The 14,835-nt window shown below is 40.1% G+C and overlaps 1 protein-coding gene across 1 annotated transcript in view; it reads left to right on the forward strand.

Moving 5' to 3' along the window:
* Window positions 1-14,835, forward strand: part of ACACA (acetyl-CoA carboxylase alpha) — a 229,624-nt gene that overhangs the window by 128,072 nt on the left and 86,717 nt on the right. The window contains 4 exon segments of the mRNA XM_082604563.1: window positions 6,350-6,391; window positions 7,662-7,877; window positions 9,596-9,751; window positions 12,091-12,294. Coding sequence (XP_082460689.1) covers window positions 6,350-6,391; window positions 7,662-7,877; window positions 9,596-9,751; window positions 12,091-12,294 — 618 coding nt within the window.

A 14,835-nucleotide genomic window follows, 5' to 3' on the forward strand; every position in this document is an offset into this window, starting at 1 on the left:
ATTAAGTTGCTTTTTTCCCCATTTAACTGAATTAACTACTAATATTTATGAGTTTAAAATTTTTATTGAAAAATTTTAATAAAGAGAACTAAGTTAATAGCCTGACATCTGAACTGTGGTGTATATGTGTGTGATCATACGCAATATGATTATAGCAGTGAGGTCAGAAATCCAGTTTGCAGTCAACATGTCATTCTCCAAAATGGCTGATTGGAGTCACAGTATTTCTTTAAAAGTTGATCCTAGTGTGGTGAAGTAAGATTCCAAAGGATATTAAGAAGTCTTAATATTTCTGATGAGAATTTTATTTTGTTTTGTTTTTAGCAATTAAGATGATTAAGTTAGTTTTCAAGCCCTGCTCAATGGCAGTAATGAAGATAACATTTGGGATGCTGGAAAGGACTTCCTAAACTCAAGGACCTGTGTGTGATTGCTTTTATTGCCCTTTTGTTTATTAGGTCTCTAGCACTTGACATTTTGTTTTCCTTCTCTTTCCTTTTCAACAAGGTTCACCTTGTTGGTCTAGTCTATAGAGAAACAAGAGAGCCTAGCCTGCAGGCTAAAGAGCTAGGATTTTCTAAAATGCTTTAGGAAATGTTGTGGACTCCACAATGCCCCTGTGTTATTGATGTCAGGAAATCAAGCAGAGTGCAGATATATATCAATCAATAACTGTAGACAGGAAACTGGAGGCAGTGGAGAAGTATGAGGAGCTTAAAGAGAATCCTGGGGCTTTAGGAAAAAAAATAAGGAGCTTAGAGAATAAAATTGATACTTGGGGATAGAGTATGAGAGCCCATGAATAAATACTATAGCTGGTAGATGCTGATCAGAACTCAGGTAGACATGCTGGATCTGGGAAGAGTGTTGGGCTAGGTTCTTTAGTGTTAATGTGATTTTTTTCTTTTGTAACTGACTTTGGAATAATATATTATTCTGGGGAATAATACTGAATTTGTAAAATTGTTTTCCTTTTTCCTAATGGTTCAGACAGAGTCTTCATGTCTATAGCACATGAACTGATTTTTTATAATAAGCATTCTATGATAAATTAAAACTCTCCACTAAAAATTTTTTAAAGCCAAAGCACTTAATTCTCACGGACATTGTTTTTTTTGTTTTTTGGGGTTTTTTTTTTATACTTTCTATCTTTGAATCTATATCCTGTCCTAGAATACATCTATAGATTTAAAACATTTTTTCTCCCTGCTCTCTTAATATTTCTGGATGTAGGTTGAATAGGGACATGTCTAAGCAAAATCTGCTAGGAAATGAGCCCAGCAGGGGGTCTTTCTGGGACTCATTGTACAGTTTCTATTTGTAGTGGCATCAAATGGGAAATCAGTTAAATTATCAAGTGACTTGATTTGTCATAAGTGTAGGAAAGGTTGTTTTCGGACGTTAAGGGCATTAAGGTTTGAGGTATGGACTGGATTTGCTCTGAAGAATTGGATGGTAGAGGAGTTGGGGTGTTTTTATGTTAGGCCCCTGAGAAATGATTAGCGGTTACGCAGGGGTCAAGGACAACTATTACTGAACTCTGGCCAGGATCTGCAATATCCAGGAAGCCTTGGCAGGAGTTGTACAAATCTGGGGCTCACTGTCATGGTGCTGCTCTGAGTTCCTCTGCTGGTGGTAGCTTGAAGGACGCTTAGCCTCTGTCATGTCATCTGATGTGTGCTTGCCCCATAGTTAGTATAGTGTGAAAAAGTGGAAGCTTTCTGGGAGTGTTAGAGATGAATCCCTTGACCTCTCTGGCTTCTTGGTAATCCACTGTGATGTATGCAGCCTCCCCTGTTCTACACTGCGAAATCCCTATATTATTGAGTAGAAGAGGGAATGTGCGCAGGAAGGGACAAGGAGAGGAGGAAGGTTACCAAGTTTGGTTCGAGAACAACATTGGCTGGTGTGGAAGGAGGTAGCCGTGCTGTTACATAATCATTGTCTCTCAGACTGCTTCAGAACCAGAACAAGGCAAAAGAGGACCAGACCGCATGGGGTTTCCTAGAGAGTGTGTTGATTGTTAGGTGTTTGTTCACATGCCAGTGAAGGCTGGAATTATTTCCAAAACTTCGTTGTTTAATCACCACAGTCCCCAAAGAGCTGTTCAGCCGAATGTCTGCTGCTGCCTAAGTCTCTTGATTCTACGTGGAGACTGTTCTGAGCGGGCAGTAGTCACCAGCATTAAGGAGGCTTGGTGTTGAGTCTGTTTCCGTAACCATCTAATTAAATCAAGTACCCATAATGGGACTTGCATAATTGTTTAACATTGATTATTTAAACAGAAAGTTTGAGGAAAAACAAGTCTAGCCTTGTAAATATCTTCTTCATATTAAAAAAAAAAAAAAACAACTGTAGCCTCGAAAGCAAAAGAACAGGCTCTTTGAATTTCTGCAGCTATATAAGCTGCAGCTCTCTAGTTTTATGAGTATTGTCTTTATCCGTTTCACTCACATTTCAGATCTTGAATTCCAAAAAGTGCAGCAGAAGGTGTTTAATTGGAATATAAGTATTACTTTATGAAGCTTTCCATATTTTTTCCAGCAAAGTTTTGTTAAGGATACTAAAATGCATATTTCTCGGATTTCTTATCCTTTGCCACCTAAACAAAGCATTAGGTCTAAACAACGTGATAAGATTCCAAATCACTTTTTCATCTGTAAGTTTCCTTTTGTTTCTTGTTTGTAAGAGTTCATGAAATTTTTTAAAATTCTGCTGTAAATCACCTAGGAGATAATTGCAGTTTTACTGATTTTATGTGAGTGACTCCCGCTTTAAATGTTTTGGATCGTTTGCGCCTGAAGGAAGAGCCTGCTATCGAAAACAGTTACCATGGTTAGTAGTTCATTTCTTTAAAAATAATTGATATGTCAATTATATCTCAATAAAGCTGGGAAAAATGGTAGTTCTGTTTGCTGGTGGATCAACGATTTGTGTTTCAGAAGGTTTGGTTTGAGATTTTGTTTTAATTACAGTCTCTATAATTAGTTCTCAGTGTGTTGAGGTAAAAGAGAATTGCACCAGCAAGCTTCCAATTTCTTCATCTCATTAGGTTTTTAACACGATTATTAGTATCATAATCAGCGATGATGTTTTCTGTTGCAGGTTTTCACATTCTCTGATTTGCAGGGTGTCTTGATTGGCTAATTTAGGCAAATTATTTTGATTGTCCTGATGATGGTTGGCTGATTAGAACACAGCAGGGGTATAATTTCTTCCTGAGAAATGTTGCATTCTTTTGTTTTTTGGTACCAGCACACTAAGAGGGTTTTTCTTTGTGTACATTCAATTATGATATTTGCCTATAACACTAGTAGAATGCCTGGAAAGCAATTACATTAGTGATGGAATAAGCATGAATGCCGTTAGTGGAAAAATTGGCTGCGTGAGGATGTGGTAGGATGAAGGAATTTATTAAAACTACAGAATCAGACTTCTGGATTTCTTCTTTTCTGTGTTTTCTGTATTTCTGTGATTTTTGAGTGCCCCAAAAAAGTGACTTTCTATAGAAGTCCTCAGACTTCCCTATCTCTTGAAGAATTGTTCATTAATCCTGGTTTCCCGTTGCATGGAACTTCTTGCCATCTTCTGTTCTGAATGCTTCATGTTTAAATTGAGGACTTTACTGTGGAACTAAAAATTTATTCAAAAGTTGAAGAACATTTGTTCATGTCATCTCATAACACCTTTTTTTTTTTTTTGGCTGTGTTGTGTCTTCGTTGCTGCACGGGGCTTTCTCTAGTTGCGGTGAGCAGGGGCTTCTCTTGTTGCAGAGCACGGGCTCTAGGCACGCGGGCTTCAGTAGTTGCGGCACATGGGCTCAGTAGTTCTGGCGCACGGGCTTAGCTGCTCCGCGGAATGTGGGATCTTCCCAGACCAGGGGTCGAACCCGTGTCCCCTTCATTGGCAGGCGGATTCTTAACCACTGCGCCACCAGGGAAGTCCTCATAACACCATTTCTTAGCTAACCTTAATGAAAGTGATTTTTCTGATTGGTAGTCTTTGCCCACCTCTGCCAAGAATTTGTCAGTCTTTTTCATTATTTGTAGTAAAGATATTTATTTCCATTCACTTGTTTGCTTTTTGTGCCTTTCAGTTACTACACATTTTCTTAATTACATTAGTAGTAAGTAAAATGTTTCTTGCTTTTGTTATGTTTTTGAAGGAAAATCATTTTGTTCCTACCACTATACACCCTTGAGTAAATGGTATACTAAATAACTATTTTAGTTAACTAATTAACTAAAGTTATGGAGGAATAGAGGAGTGTGTGCTTGAAAGATTGTATCATTACTTCTCTTGACTTTTCTTTCAGAAAATTTCATGGAAGGACTTTGTTACCCTTCCTTTTTTGACTTGTGTTACTTTTTAGCTAATGCTCTGAAAGCCATACCTCTTGAGAATAAAACCAAAACAGAGACTATATAAAGCCCTGAGCATGAAATCTACTGACAGCTCAGCTCAACATCTTCCTGCTTAACCTTGAAGTCATCCCCACGCTCTTCATTATCGTTCAGGGGGAATTAGAGAATTATTTAGGACAAAACACCATCAGTAAAAGATCAGTGCTGTGTAAATCCACTTTCAAAGGGCTTTTAAAGACCCAAGCCTGGACCAGTGGTTTCCCAGCCTTGCTAAACAAGCTCCTAGAAGCCTATTAAATGCCGTTTTACAGTTAAAATGCCAAGGAAAATGTAAAAAGATTTATTAACTGTGCAGGCTTTGGTTATGGTGAAGCCTAAGACCTGTGGAAAGTATTCAAGAAGTTCTCCATCAACTCAAGAGCCACAAGTTTTGCTTTGCTTTTTTTCTTTAAAGGTTTAGTTTCTGGGGTTTTTGTTTTTTGTCTCATGAAAGAGAAGTCCTCAAAATAAGGAATTTGGATTAAAATAAGAATAGAGAGACTTCCCTGGCGGTCCAGTAGCGAGGACTCCGCACTTCCACTGCAGAAGGCTCGGGTTCCATCCCTGGTCAGGGAACTAATGTCCTGCAAGCTGCGTGGCACAGCCAGGGGGTGGGGGTGGGGAAGAATAGATAGGTGACACCCTACACTTAAGAGGTAGAGATGAAAGGGCACAGGCTCTGGCATTAGAGAGACCCAAGTTCGCCTTTGGGGGTCACAATACTTTCCTAAGAGGTTGTTGAGAGCATTCGACGGTCAACACATGAGAGCGCCTGCCACGTACGAGGCTTTCAGTTCATGTTTCCTTCGTGGTTCCTGAAGTTCATTGAGGGGTATTTAGGCAGCTAGTCCTGGTCTCTCCGCCTTGTACCAATAAGTGTTTGATTACATTGCACCCTTAATGAAGAAGATGCCTTAATAAAACCTCCTACAGAGGCAAATAGTAAGGACTTGATTCCAGCACTGCCAGTGGAGCTTCCCATCCGAGAAACGGGGGTATTTGGTGGTAATAAGTTAAACGTCAGAAACTAATGGACTCCGCCAGTTGAGTTCATCTGTGTTAGTCAATAAGGTTCTAGTAAGTTGGTTGCTTTCTTGTGCAACGCCCTGCAAAAGAGCAGTAAGACCTAATGATCACACGTTCACTGGTTCCACCCCATTCTTTCCTATACATATAGTGGTGTGAACCAACGTAACATCTTGTACTTTTCTTTGTCTTGAAATATCGTTGTTTAAACCTTTGAAATTATCGACTTAAGAGCGAATGAGGACAAAAAACACGGATTGGGGATTCTGTGCTGTCTGGCTAGTTTACACTTTAAGAGTTTCTTAAGGAGAAACTTGGGAAATCAGTCCAGTAACTGCTCTTGCAGTACTGCAGAATTCAGGTGTATTGGTCTTGTTTGCCAGGTTCTGCCAAGAGCCACACCCAGAAAAACTTCGTCCACTCGGGAGATGAAAAAATACATATTTTTTCTTTCGCTAGAAGAGGGTAGCTATTTTTTTTTTATTTTTTTTTTTGGCGGTAGCGGGCCTCTCACCGTTGTGGCCTCTCCCGTTGCGGAGCACAGGCTCCGGACGCGCAGGCTCAGCGGCCATGGCTCACGGGCCCAGCCGCTCCGCGGCATATGGGATCTTCCCGGACCTGGGCACGAACCCATGTCCCCTGCATCGGCAGGCGGACTCTCAACCACTGCGCCACCAGGGAAGCCCGAGGGTAGCTATTAAAGTTAGGTTAATAGTGTGGTGGTTCTCAAATTTGTAAGTGGGGTCAAAGTGATGGTTACCCAGAGGATCATGCATATTCCCCAGGCTAAGCTCAGGTAAGGAACGTGTTTTCTAGGCAGTTGTCTTCTAGATGCTTGACAGTTTCTGTACTATGTGTTTATCCCCAAAGAGCCATATATATGAAGGACTGACACATTTCCCCCCCGTTCTTTAACACAGAGAGAATTCCCTAAGTTTTTCACATTCCGAGCAAGGGATAAGGTAAGAACTGATTTTTTTCCTCTTTCTTTTTTTTAATCTTTGTTTTTTCCTTAAAAGCCCAAGAGTAGCTTATCTTTGCCATATTTCTTGCCATTCTCCTTCCTCTGATTGAACATATGCTTCCCCTTGCCTTACATGTGTCTTAGAACTAATAAGTCTCCCTTCTGAAAGAGTTTGGTTTAGGAAACAATCAAATGTATTGACCTACCCAAAGAAAGTGATAACTTTCAAAATCATCTCTATGCCTTAGGATAATCCTAATGATGTAATATTAAAGGGCTACTAAGTAGGATTATTCTTGTCACCCACAGACAGTTCGTTTATCCTCAAGTCTTGTTTATGAGCATTTGTTTTTCAATTTTAAAATATAAAATTTTAGACCATGTTGGTTTCTTCCTATTACCAGCTTATGTTTTTGGCTCTCTCTCTCCATTCACTCAATGGACATATACTCTTTACATGTCTAGTTTCAGCAAAACATACAGTAAATGTCACTACAACTTTAAAAAAAGGTAGGTTAATAATTATGTATGGATACAGGGTGTCCAGAGCCAAATATCTCTATTTTTAAAAATTGTATGATGTTTGTTTTCCAAGTATTTACTATGTCCTTTTTACTCTGCCAGAAATGATAAGGATATAAGACCTGCCCGTAAGCATTTTAGACTAGTTGGGTAAAACTGAAATATTGGTATGTGAAATAGATATTAATGTGAAGCAATCTGGTTTACTGTTTTTAAAAAATGAATTATGAAGGCTTTAAATGCTACAGGAGATCTGAGGGAATTGGTGTTTTTTGTTTGTTTTTAATGGAGAGCATCACCACTTGTAAAAGCATAAATGATGAAAGCTTGCAAAGTAAACAAGGACTTTAGTGCCTAATCTTATGTAAACTCTAGCATTTTCCTTGTATGTAGCTCCTTTTTTTTTTTTTTTTTTTTTTTTTTGCGGTACGCAGGCCTCTCACTGTTGTGGCCTGTCCCGTTGTGGAGCACAGGCTCCGGACGCGCTGGCTCAGTGGCCATGGCTCACGGGCCTAGCCGCTCCACGGCATGTGGGATCTTCCCATACCGGGGCATGAACCCGTGTCCCCTGCATCGGCAGGTGGACTCTCAACCACTGCGCCACCAGGGAAGCCCCTACGTAGCTCCTTTTTTGACTCGTTGGCACATCATGGCTTATGTTTATATTTTTAAGCATCTCTTTTACATACACTTTCATAATATAACTTTGTAACTGCCTCTTGTGAGCTGTTTTTTCTTGCGTTCAGTTTGAGGAAGATCGTATCTACCGTCACCTGGAGCCTGCCCTAGCTTTCCAGTTAGAGCTGAACAGGATGAGAAATTTTGACCTTACTGCCATCCCATGTGCTAATCACAAGATGCACCTGTACCTTGGAGCAGCCAAGGTGGAAGTGGGCACAGAAGTGACAGACTACAGGTTCTTTGTCCGTGCAATCATCAGACATTCTGATCTGGTCACCAAGGTGGGTGCTGTACTTTAATGGGATGTTATCCCTGAGGGAAGGGACAAGGAAACAGGCATGGGTCAAAATCAGGTTTTCCTCTTTTGAATCAAGGCTCTTGTTCCCTTTCATCCTACTCTCCAAAAACCAGCAGAAGTCTGAGAGTCATTTCTCTCACAGAAGTAAATATTCCATGTAATGAAGGGCTTTTTCCCCCTTTAATTTAAGTTGTCTTGGTAATGGAAGCATGGTAGTACTCGCTTGAGAAAATGAAAAAGTATGCTAACAGAGAAATCACAGGGAAGGTTAGATGATGATAGAGAATAAGGAGAAAAGTTAGAGGTGACCCCCTTGTAAACCTGTCTAGAGGTGGGGTGCTTTCTGTACATAGCAAGGTGCTTGCTGGTGTGTTAGTTGTTACTGCATCCTATAGCTGTAACTTTTCTGCAGCTTTTCCTTTCTAAACAGATTTCCTTTCTAAACTGCTCTGTTTGCCATATGTGAGATATAACCCTAGTGGGGTTGCTGCTCTGGGGATGCCCAGCATCTCCACCTGTTGGAAGGAAAGGATACATAAGAGGCAGGAGGAAGGTCTGGCAGGTCTTTATCTGACCCTTGCCTGCCCCTGCTGCCTGTGGTCATTGGGTTGACCCTAGGGAGAAAGGTAAATAACATCTGCAGCAGGTGCCTTATGACTTGTGACATGCTACTGCTTAAGTATGTATAACAGCTGTTTCTTTTTTTTTTTTTAACATCTTTATTGGAGTATAATTGCTTTACAATGGTGTGTTAGTTTCTGCTTTATAACAAAGTGAATCAGTTATACATATACATATGTCCCCATATCCCCTCCCTCTTGCGTCTCCCTTCCTCCCACCCTCCCTATCCCACCCCTCTAGGTGGTCACAAAGCACTGAGCTGATCTCCCTGTGCTATGCGGCTGCTTCCCACTAGCTATCTATTTTTACGTTTGGTAGTGTTTATATGTCCATGCCACTCTCTCACTTTGTCCCAGCTTACCCTTCCCCCTCCCCATATCCTCAAGTCCATTCTCTAGTAGGTCTGCATCTTTATTCCCGTCTTGCCCCTAGGTTCTTCTGATCATTTTTTTTTTCAGATTTCATATATCTGTGGTAGCATACGGTATTTGTTTTTCTCTTTCTGACTTACTTCACTCTGTATGACACACTTTAGGTCCATCCACCTCACTACAGATAACTCAGTTTCGTTCCTTTTTATGGCTGAGTAATATTCCGTTGTATATATGTGCCACATCTTCTTTATCCATTCATCCAATGATGGACACTTAGGTTGCTTCCATGTCCTGCCTATTTTAAGTAGAGCTGCAATGAACATTGTGGTACATGACTCTTTTTTGAATTATGGCTTGCTCAGGGTATATGCCCAGTAGTGGGATTGCTGGGTCATATGGTAGTTCTATTTTTAGTTTTTTAAGGAACCTCCATACTGTTCTCCATAGTGGCTGTATCAATTTACATTCCCACCAACAGTGCAGAAGGGTTCCCTTTTCTCCACACCCTCTCCAGCATTTATTGTTTGTAGATTTTTTTGATAATGGCCATTCTGACTGGTGTGAGATGATATCTCATTGTAGTTTTGATTTGCATTTCTCTAATGATTAATGATGTTGAGCATTCTTTCATGTGTTTTAACAGCTGTTTCTTTATTGCCTCTTTTCAAACACATTAATGTTGGTGGTGATTTCCTTTCCTGCATAGGAAGCTTCCTTTGAATATCTACAAAATGAAGGGGAGCGGCTGCTCCTAGAAGCCATGGATGAGCTGGAGGTCGCTTTTAATAATACAAATGTCCGGACTGACTGCAACCACATCTTCCTCAACTTTGTGCCTACAGTCATCATGGACCCTTCAAAGGTACATTTCTCCTTAGCTTCTCTGCCGGCACTCGCCAACACAAGCAGAGAGATTCATTCATATTTCTTTGCACTTGGACCTGGAAACAGGGACTCTCGGTCAGCTGATTGAACCCTTGATCTTTAAAGTTTACAGAATGCTTGTAGGACTGGGTTTCTGGGATGGTGTCAAAAATGTGCTATAACCATTGAAAGCAGACCCCAAAACTGAAGGTGGTACGATGTTAATAATGCTGGTCACTTACTTGCAGTAGAAAAATGCAAAACTTCTTCCTCTTCTTCTTTTGGTACCTGGTTTATGATATTTGCCGTGATAGCAGTCCTATTTTATTTAATTCCCTAGGATTTCTCATCTGGAATAACTTACTTTGCTATTATAGGGCATTTTGGCAAAATTACTGCTTCTTTTCACAGGTTACCTGGTGGCCTTGGGGAAGTAATACACCTTCCCAAAGTGTCTAACTTAGTTCCCTTTAGTATTTTTCCACGGAGAGAGAATTTGGTTGATATGGAATTCTGCATATATTTATGTATGTTTTCTTCCCTGAGGCTCTATTCTAAAATGCATTCCATGTAACTTAAGGAAGGAAAACAAGGTGATTCTGTACTTGACCTTTTATCCGAGGTATAATAAAGACAGGTTGCTCTCTGTTTCTGTTCTCTCTAACCTTTTCATGCTTATTTTGGAATTTGAATAGGAGAACCCTTTCTCCTATTGTAGGCATGGACTTTTGCTTTTGGAACTTAACATCTAAGACCTGAGAAATCGTTTTCTACTTTTTTTCTTCAAGACTCCAAACTACTGATTGGTTGCTTTGTCTGTCAGGAAAGCCAAGGACAGGGCTACTCATTGAGTTTCATGAAGTCTCATCATCCATTTTAAGTAAAGGTTCTCCTGAGCATTCTGGGACTGATGAAACTAGAAGACTTAAAACATGCCCTGGACACTATATAACTATTATATATTTGTAGATATGACCTATCATTTCTCAATGAGTTTTTGCTATCAGCCTCTCTGTTTCCACTCCAAACACTCATATGCCCTGGCTCTGTCTTTCTAATCATAGATAGCTGTCAATTTCCTGTATATAGAGATGTTGACTTTTGTTCCCTCAAAAAAAGAATGGATAGATATCTCTTGGTTAACAAGGAAGTGTGGGAATAGAGACGTTAACTCCTTGAAATCCATTCTAAGAGCAGAAAAGAACTACAAGGGTGGCACACACTTCTGAAGAGCCACAAGAGAAGGATGGTATGAAATTTTTAAAAAAGATGTTCTGGGCTTCCCTCGTGGTGCAGTGGTTGAGAGTCTGCCTGCCAATGCAGGGGACATGGGTTCGTGCCCGGTCCGGGAATATCCCACATGCCACGGAGCGGCTGGGCCCGTGAGCCATGGCCGCTGAGCCTGCGCGTCCGGAGCCTGTGCTCCGCAACGGGAGAGACCACAACAGTGAGAGACCCGCGTACCGCAAAAAAAAAAAAAAAGATGTTCTAAGAACTTGAGAAAGGATTTTAGAGAGATACTTAATTTAAGAAAACATTAATTTTGAGTAGTATGTCCTAGCTGCCTGTAGCGCTATTGGAAAAAAATTCTTTTTTGCTTTAGTATGTCAATAAGGAAAAATCACATCTAAGGCCATTTGGTTAAAATAATTCGCCAACCCCTGAAAACTAGGGGCACTAAGCTGTCTTGATATAAAGCTTAGAGCAACGAGGGAACATCTGCCCCATCTACTTAAGTCCCAGTTGGACTTGGCAGTGACCAAGTTTCAGAGCTCTGTTTAGAGAGAACATTCTAACACCACCTACAAATTGCCTTTCTTTAATTTGTGCAATTTACCAAGAAGCATATTTTATAAAGTTTAATAAAATTGTATGGAAAAAAGCTCTTGGTGGTAATTGCTATGCTGATTTAAGTTCCTGAAAGTGCAATGAAACACAGTTACTGTGCATATAAATGCTACTTAATAGCTGTTTAACTAGAGATTTTATTCTTATTTGGGGCTTTCTCTTAAATCCCATTTGTAATTTTAGATATCGCAGATCTTTGACATAGAATATGAATATAATTGGGAAAGGGGAAGGGAGTTGCGTGGATTTGGGTGTCATGAGCCAGAGAAAACCACTCAAATGCCAGGCCAGCATGAAGTTGTTCCTGACTTGTTCTAAGCAAGAGTAGGGTTGGGGAGAAACTCTGACTCTTTGTAAGGAATGCATGGAGGACACATATCTGGAAGCCAGCATCTTTTCCCATTCCTCCCTTCCCAAAGATGGGCAGACCCAAACAGGTCCTAATTACAGGGGATTTAAGTTTTGTGCCTGGCGATGTGTTTGTGTCAGATTGAGGAGTCTGTGCGGAGCATGGTAATGCGCTATGGAAGTCGGCTGTGGAAGTTACGCGTCCTCCAGGCAGAACTGAAAATCAACATTCGCCTGACACCAACTGGAAAAGCAATTCCCATCCGCCTCTTCCTGACAAACGAGTCTGGCTATTACTTGGACATCAGCCTGTACAAGGAAGTGACTGACTCCAGGACAGCACAGGTACAGTAGTCAAGCAGGCTCCTCAAAGTTTTGACTTGGTCCTAGAGAGAAGCCACTTGTCCTTGTTACAGAAAGACCCAAACTCACAAATCCCATTGTTTCACCTAGTGGGGTTATCCTCTCTTAGCTTAAATGGTTGCATGAATTTGAAACACTTCATTTGCCTCATAAGATGTGCCACTGTCCTAATCATGGATGTTATGAAACCCTTAACCTTTTGTCATGTATTGGTGAGCCCTAACAGGTGCCAAGTGAACCTGACTCCACAGGTACCTGTGCAGTTTAGGGCTCTTTTTTAGAGGGCTCTTGGGCTACTTGAGCAGTCTTGTCTTTTCTGATCTGATTTGTCCTTATTCCCATTTTCAGCCTATTTAGACCACTCACTGGCAAGTAAAGGAAGGGGAATTGTTGAAATATGAAATATCTCAAAGAAGGAAAATTTCAACATAATATAATAATAGCTTTAGCAATATCGAGCAGTGACTTTATCTTATTTACCCTTTATTCTATTTACACACATTATCTTTCCTTCAAAGAGTTCAGAGTATCATATATCTATAAAAGAGCAAAGTGGCAAACTTTAACCCATTTTTTCAGATAGAAAAATTGAGAATATGAAAATGGAAAGTGACTTTCTAAGTAGATTGGTTCTATGATAACAAAGAATTCCCTTTTAATCTGTTTTACCACCTTGGTTTCTCCATATTTGGGCCATTTGCTATGATACAGGATTTAGGTCAGTTCACTGTTGCTCACATCTTTTTAAGAACTGGGATGTTAATTGTAGGTCTCTGGCCTGAACTTGGGAAGTGCCTTTCTTCTCATTAAAGGATGAACTTGCTCCTTGGTATGTGTACACGAAGGTCTCAGTCTGTTCTATGCATTGGATGACAGAAAGAGATTATGTGTCCCTTGTTTTTATCTATGTCCTTTTAAATCTGGGAACAGCAGTAAGAAAAGATATTTTTTGCCGGTATTTTGAAGATGAGTTTTAAAATTCTAGGTTTAGACAGTTGTCAGAGCGACCTTTCATTTTGTGCTTTGATTCCCAGCTAGATGGCCAGAGAAACCTATCACGTGAGAAGTGAACAGTTAAAACAGAGAGAAAGTGTGCACAAGAGTGCAAGGGGTGAGCAAGAGAAAGAGTATTCAATAATTTTTTGCTGCATTTGATGTTTTCAGGACAACCTTAAAGACATTTTCAGTCAAAGCTTTCCATGGGCAGGGATGTTTTTAATTAACTTCTGCAGTATCTTCAAGGCAGATCTATTCTTGTGAAAAATAAGATGGCCACTTGAGATTTTAATGTTTTTGATAAATATGTTTGTTCTTCATAACTATCCCCCCCCCCGCCTTTCTTTTATTAGAAAGCGCTTAGATTTCCCTCATGCTGGGTAGTGGTGACACAGGGTCATGAAAGGAGCAGATGCCTTCAATCAGGGTTTAGTACTGTGCCTGGCACAAAATAAGCACTCACTAAGTATCTGAAAGAATGAATGAGCTGCCTTTAGCCTGAGGGAGCACCCCTCTTACCACGGGTCTGGCATGTTTAGTAAGCCCTGAAGGAAAGGGGTCTCCCTGAGGCTCTTCAGTTGAGATTCAACAGCCATTGCCAAGCGTGAACTCAGGAGCCCACAACTAGAGGAGGGAGACCACAAAAGGAACAGCTTCTAGCTCAGTTCTGGAACCCTGAAAGCCTACTTGATGCTTCTTGCCAATTTGTTTTTTCCCTTTCTTTGCTCTAGTGAGTCATTATATGAATTTAAAACAATATAGAACCATGTGTATCATTCATTCATTTGTTCATTAATTTAACATTTATTGACCATATATAATGTATCAAGCAGTATGGATGCAAAGATAAAAAGTGATCTCTCTTCTCAAGAAATTTACCTCATGATGGAAGAAGATGGATAATTAGTTTCTCTGTTGTATGATTATGATTTGTGTCATCATAAAATAAGTGCCAGTTTCTAAGGGAGCAGACTATATGGGATCAGAGATTGTTTTCCAAGAGAAGCCCTTTTGATGGCCTCTGGTGAAAAGTGTGTGATAAATAAAATGTGTACCTGTTTTCATGAACTTGTAAAACATATACTTTACCAGTTTTAATTACTATGGCCATTATAGTAGAAAATGGAATTAACACAGACAACATAGATAGATAAGTGACCATTCAGAGGCTTCCAATGCTGTCCATTGCTATCAACCTCTTGCTCCAGAATAATTTTTTATTCTTTCTGCCAACAAGGAGCAAGGTTGACTGGCTTGAGCTTCAGATTGTCTTATTTTCCTTGTATAGTCTTTGTGGAATTAGCTGTAGTGAACACTGATGTCAGGCAGTCATAGTAGAGAGATCTGAGTAATCCACTGCATAAATCAGTTGATTTCCAATGTGTAGTGTAAGAGGGAAATATACATTTCAAAATCAACTTTGTTGAGATAGAACTTACACGTAATAAAATGCACTCATTTTATGTGTGCAGTTTAATTCATTGTGAAATTGCACACACCTGTGTAACCACTATCACAATCATGATA

Source organism: Mesoplodon mirus (assembly GCF_964341445.2).
Source record: "Mesoplodon mirus genome assembly, chromosome: 18".
NCBI classification, from domain to species: domain Eukaryota; kingdom Metazoa; phylum Chordata; class Mammalia; order Artiodactyla; family Ziphiidae; genus Mesoplodon; species Mesoplodon mirus.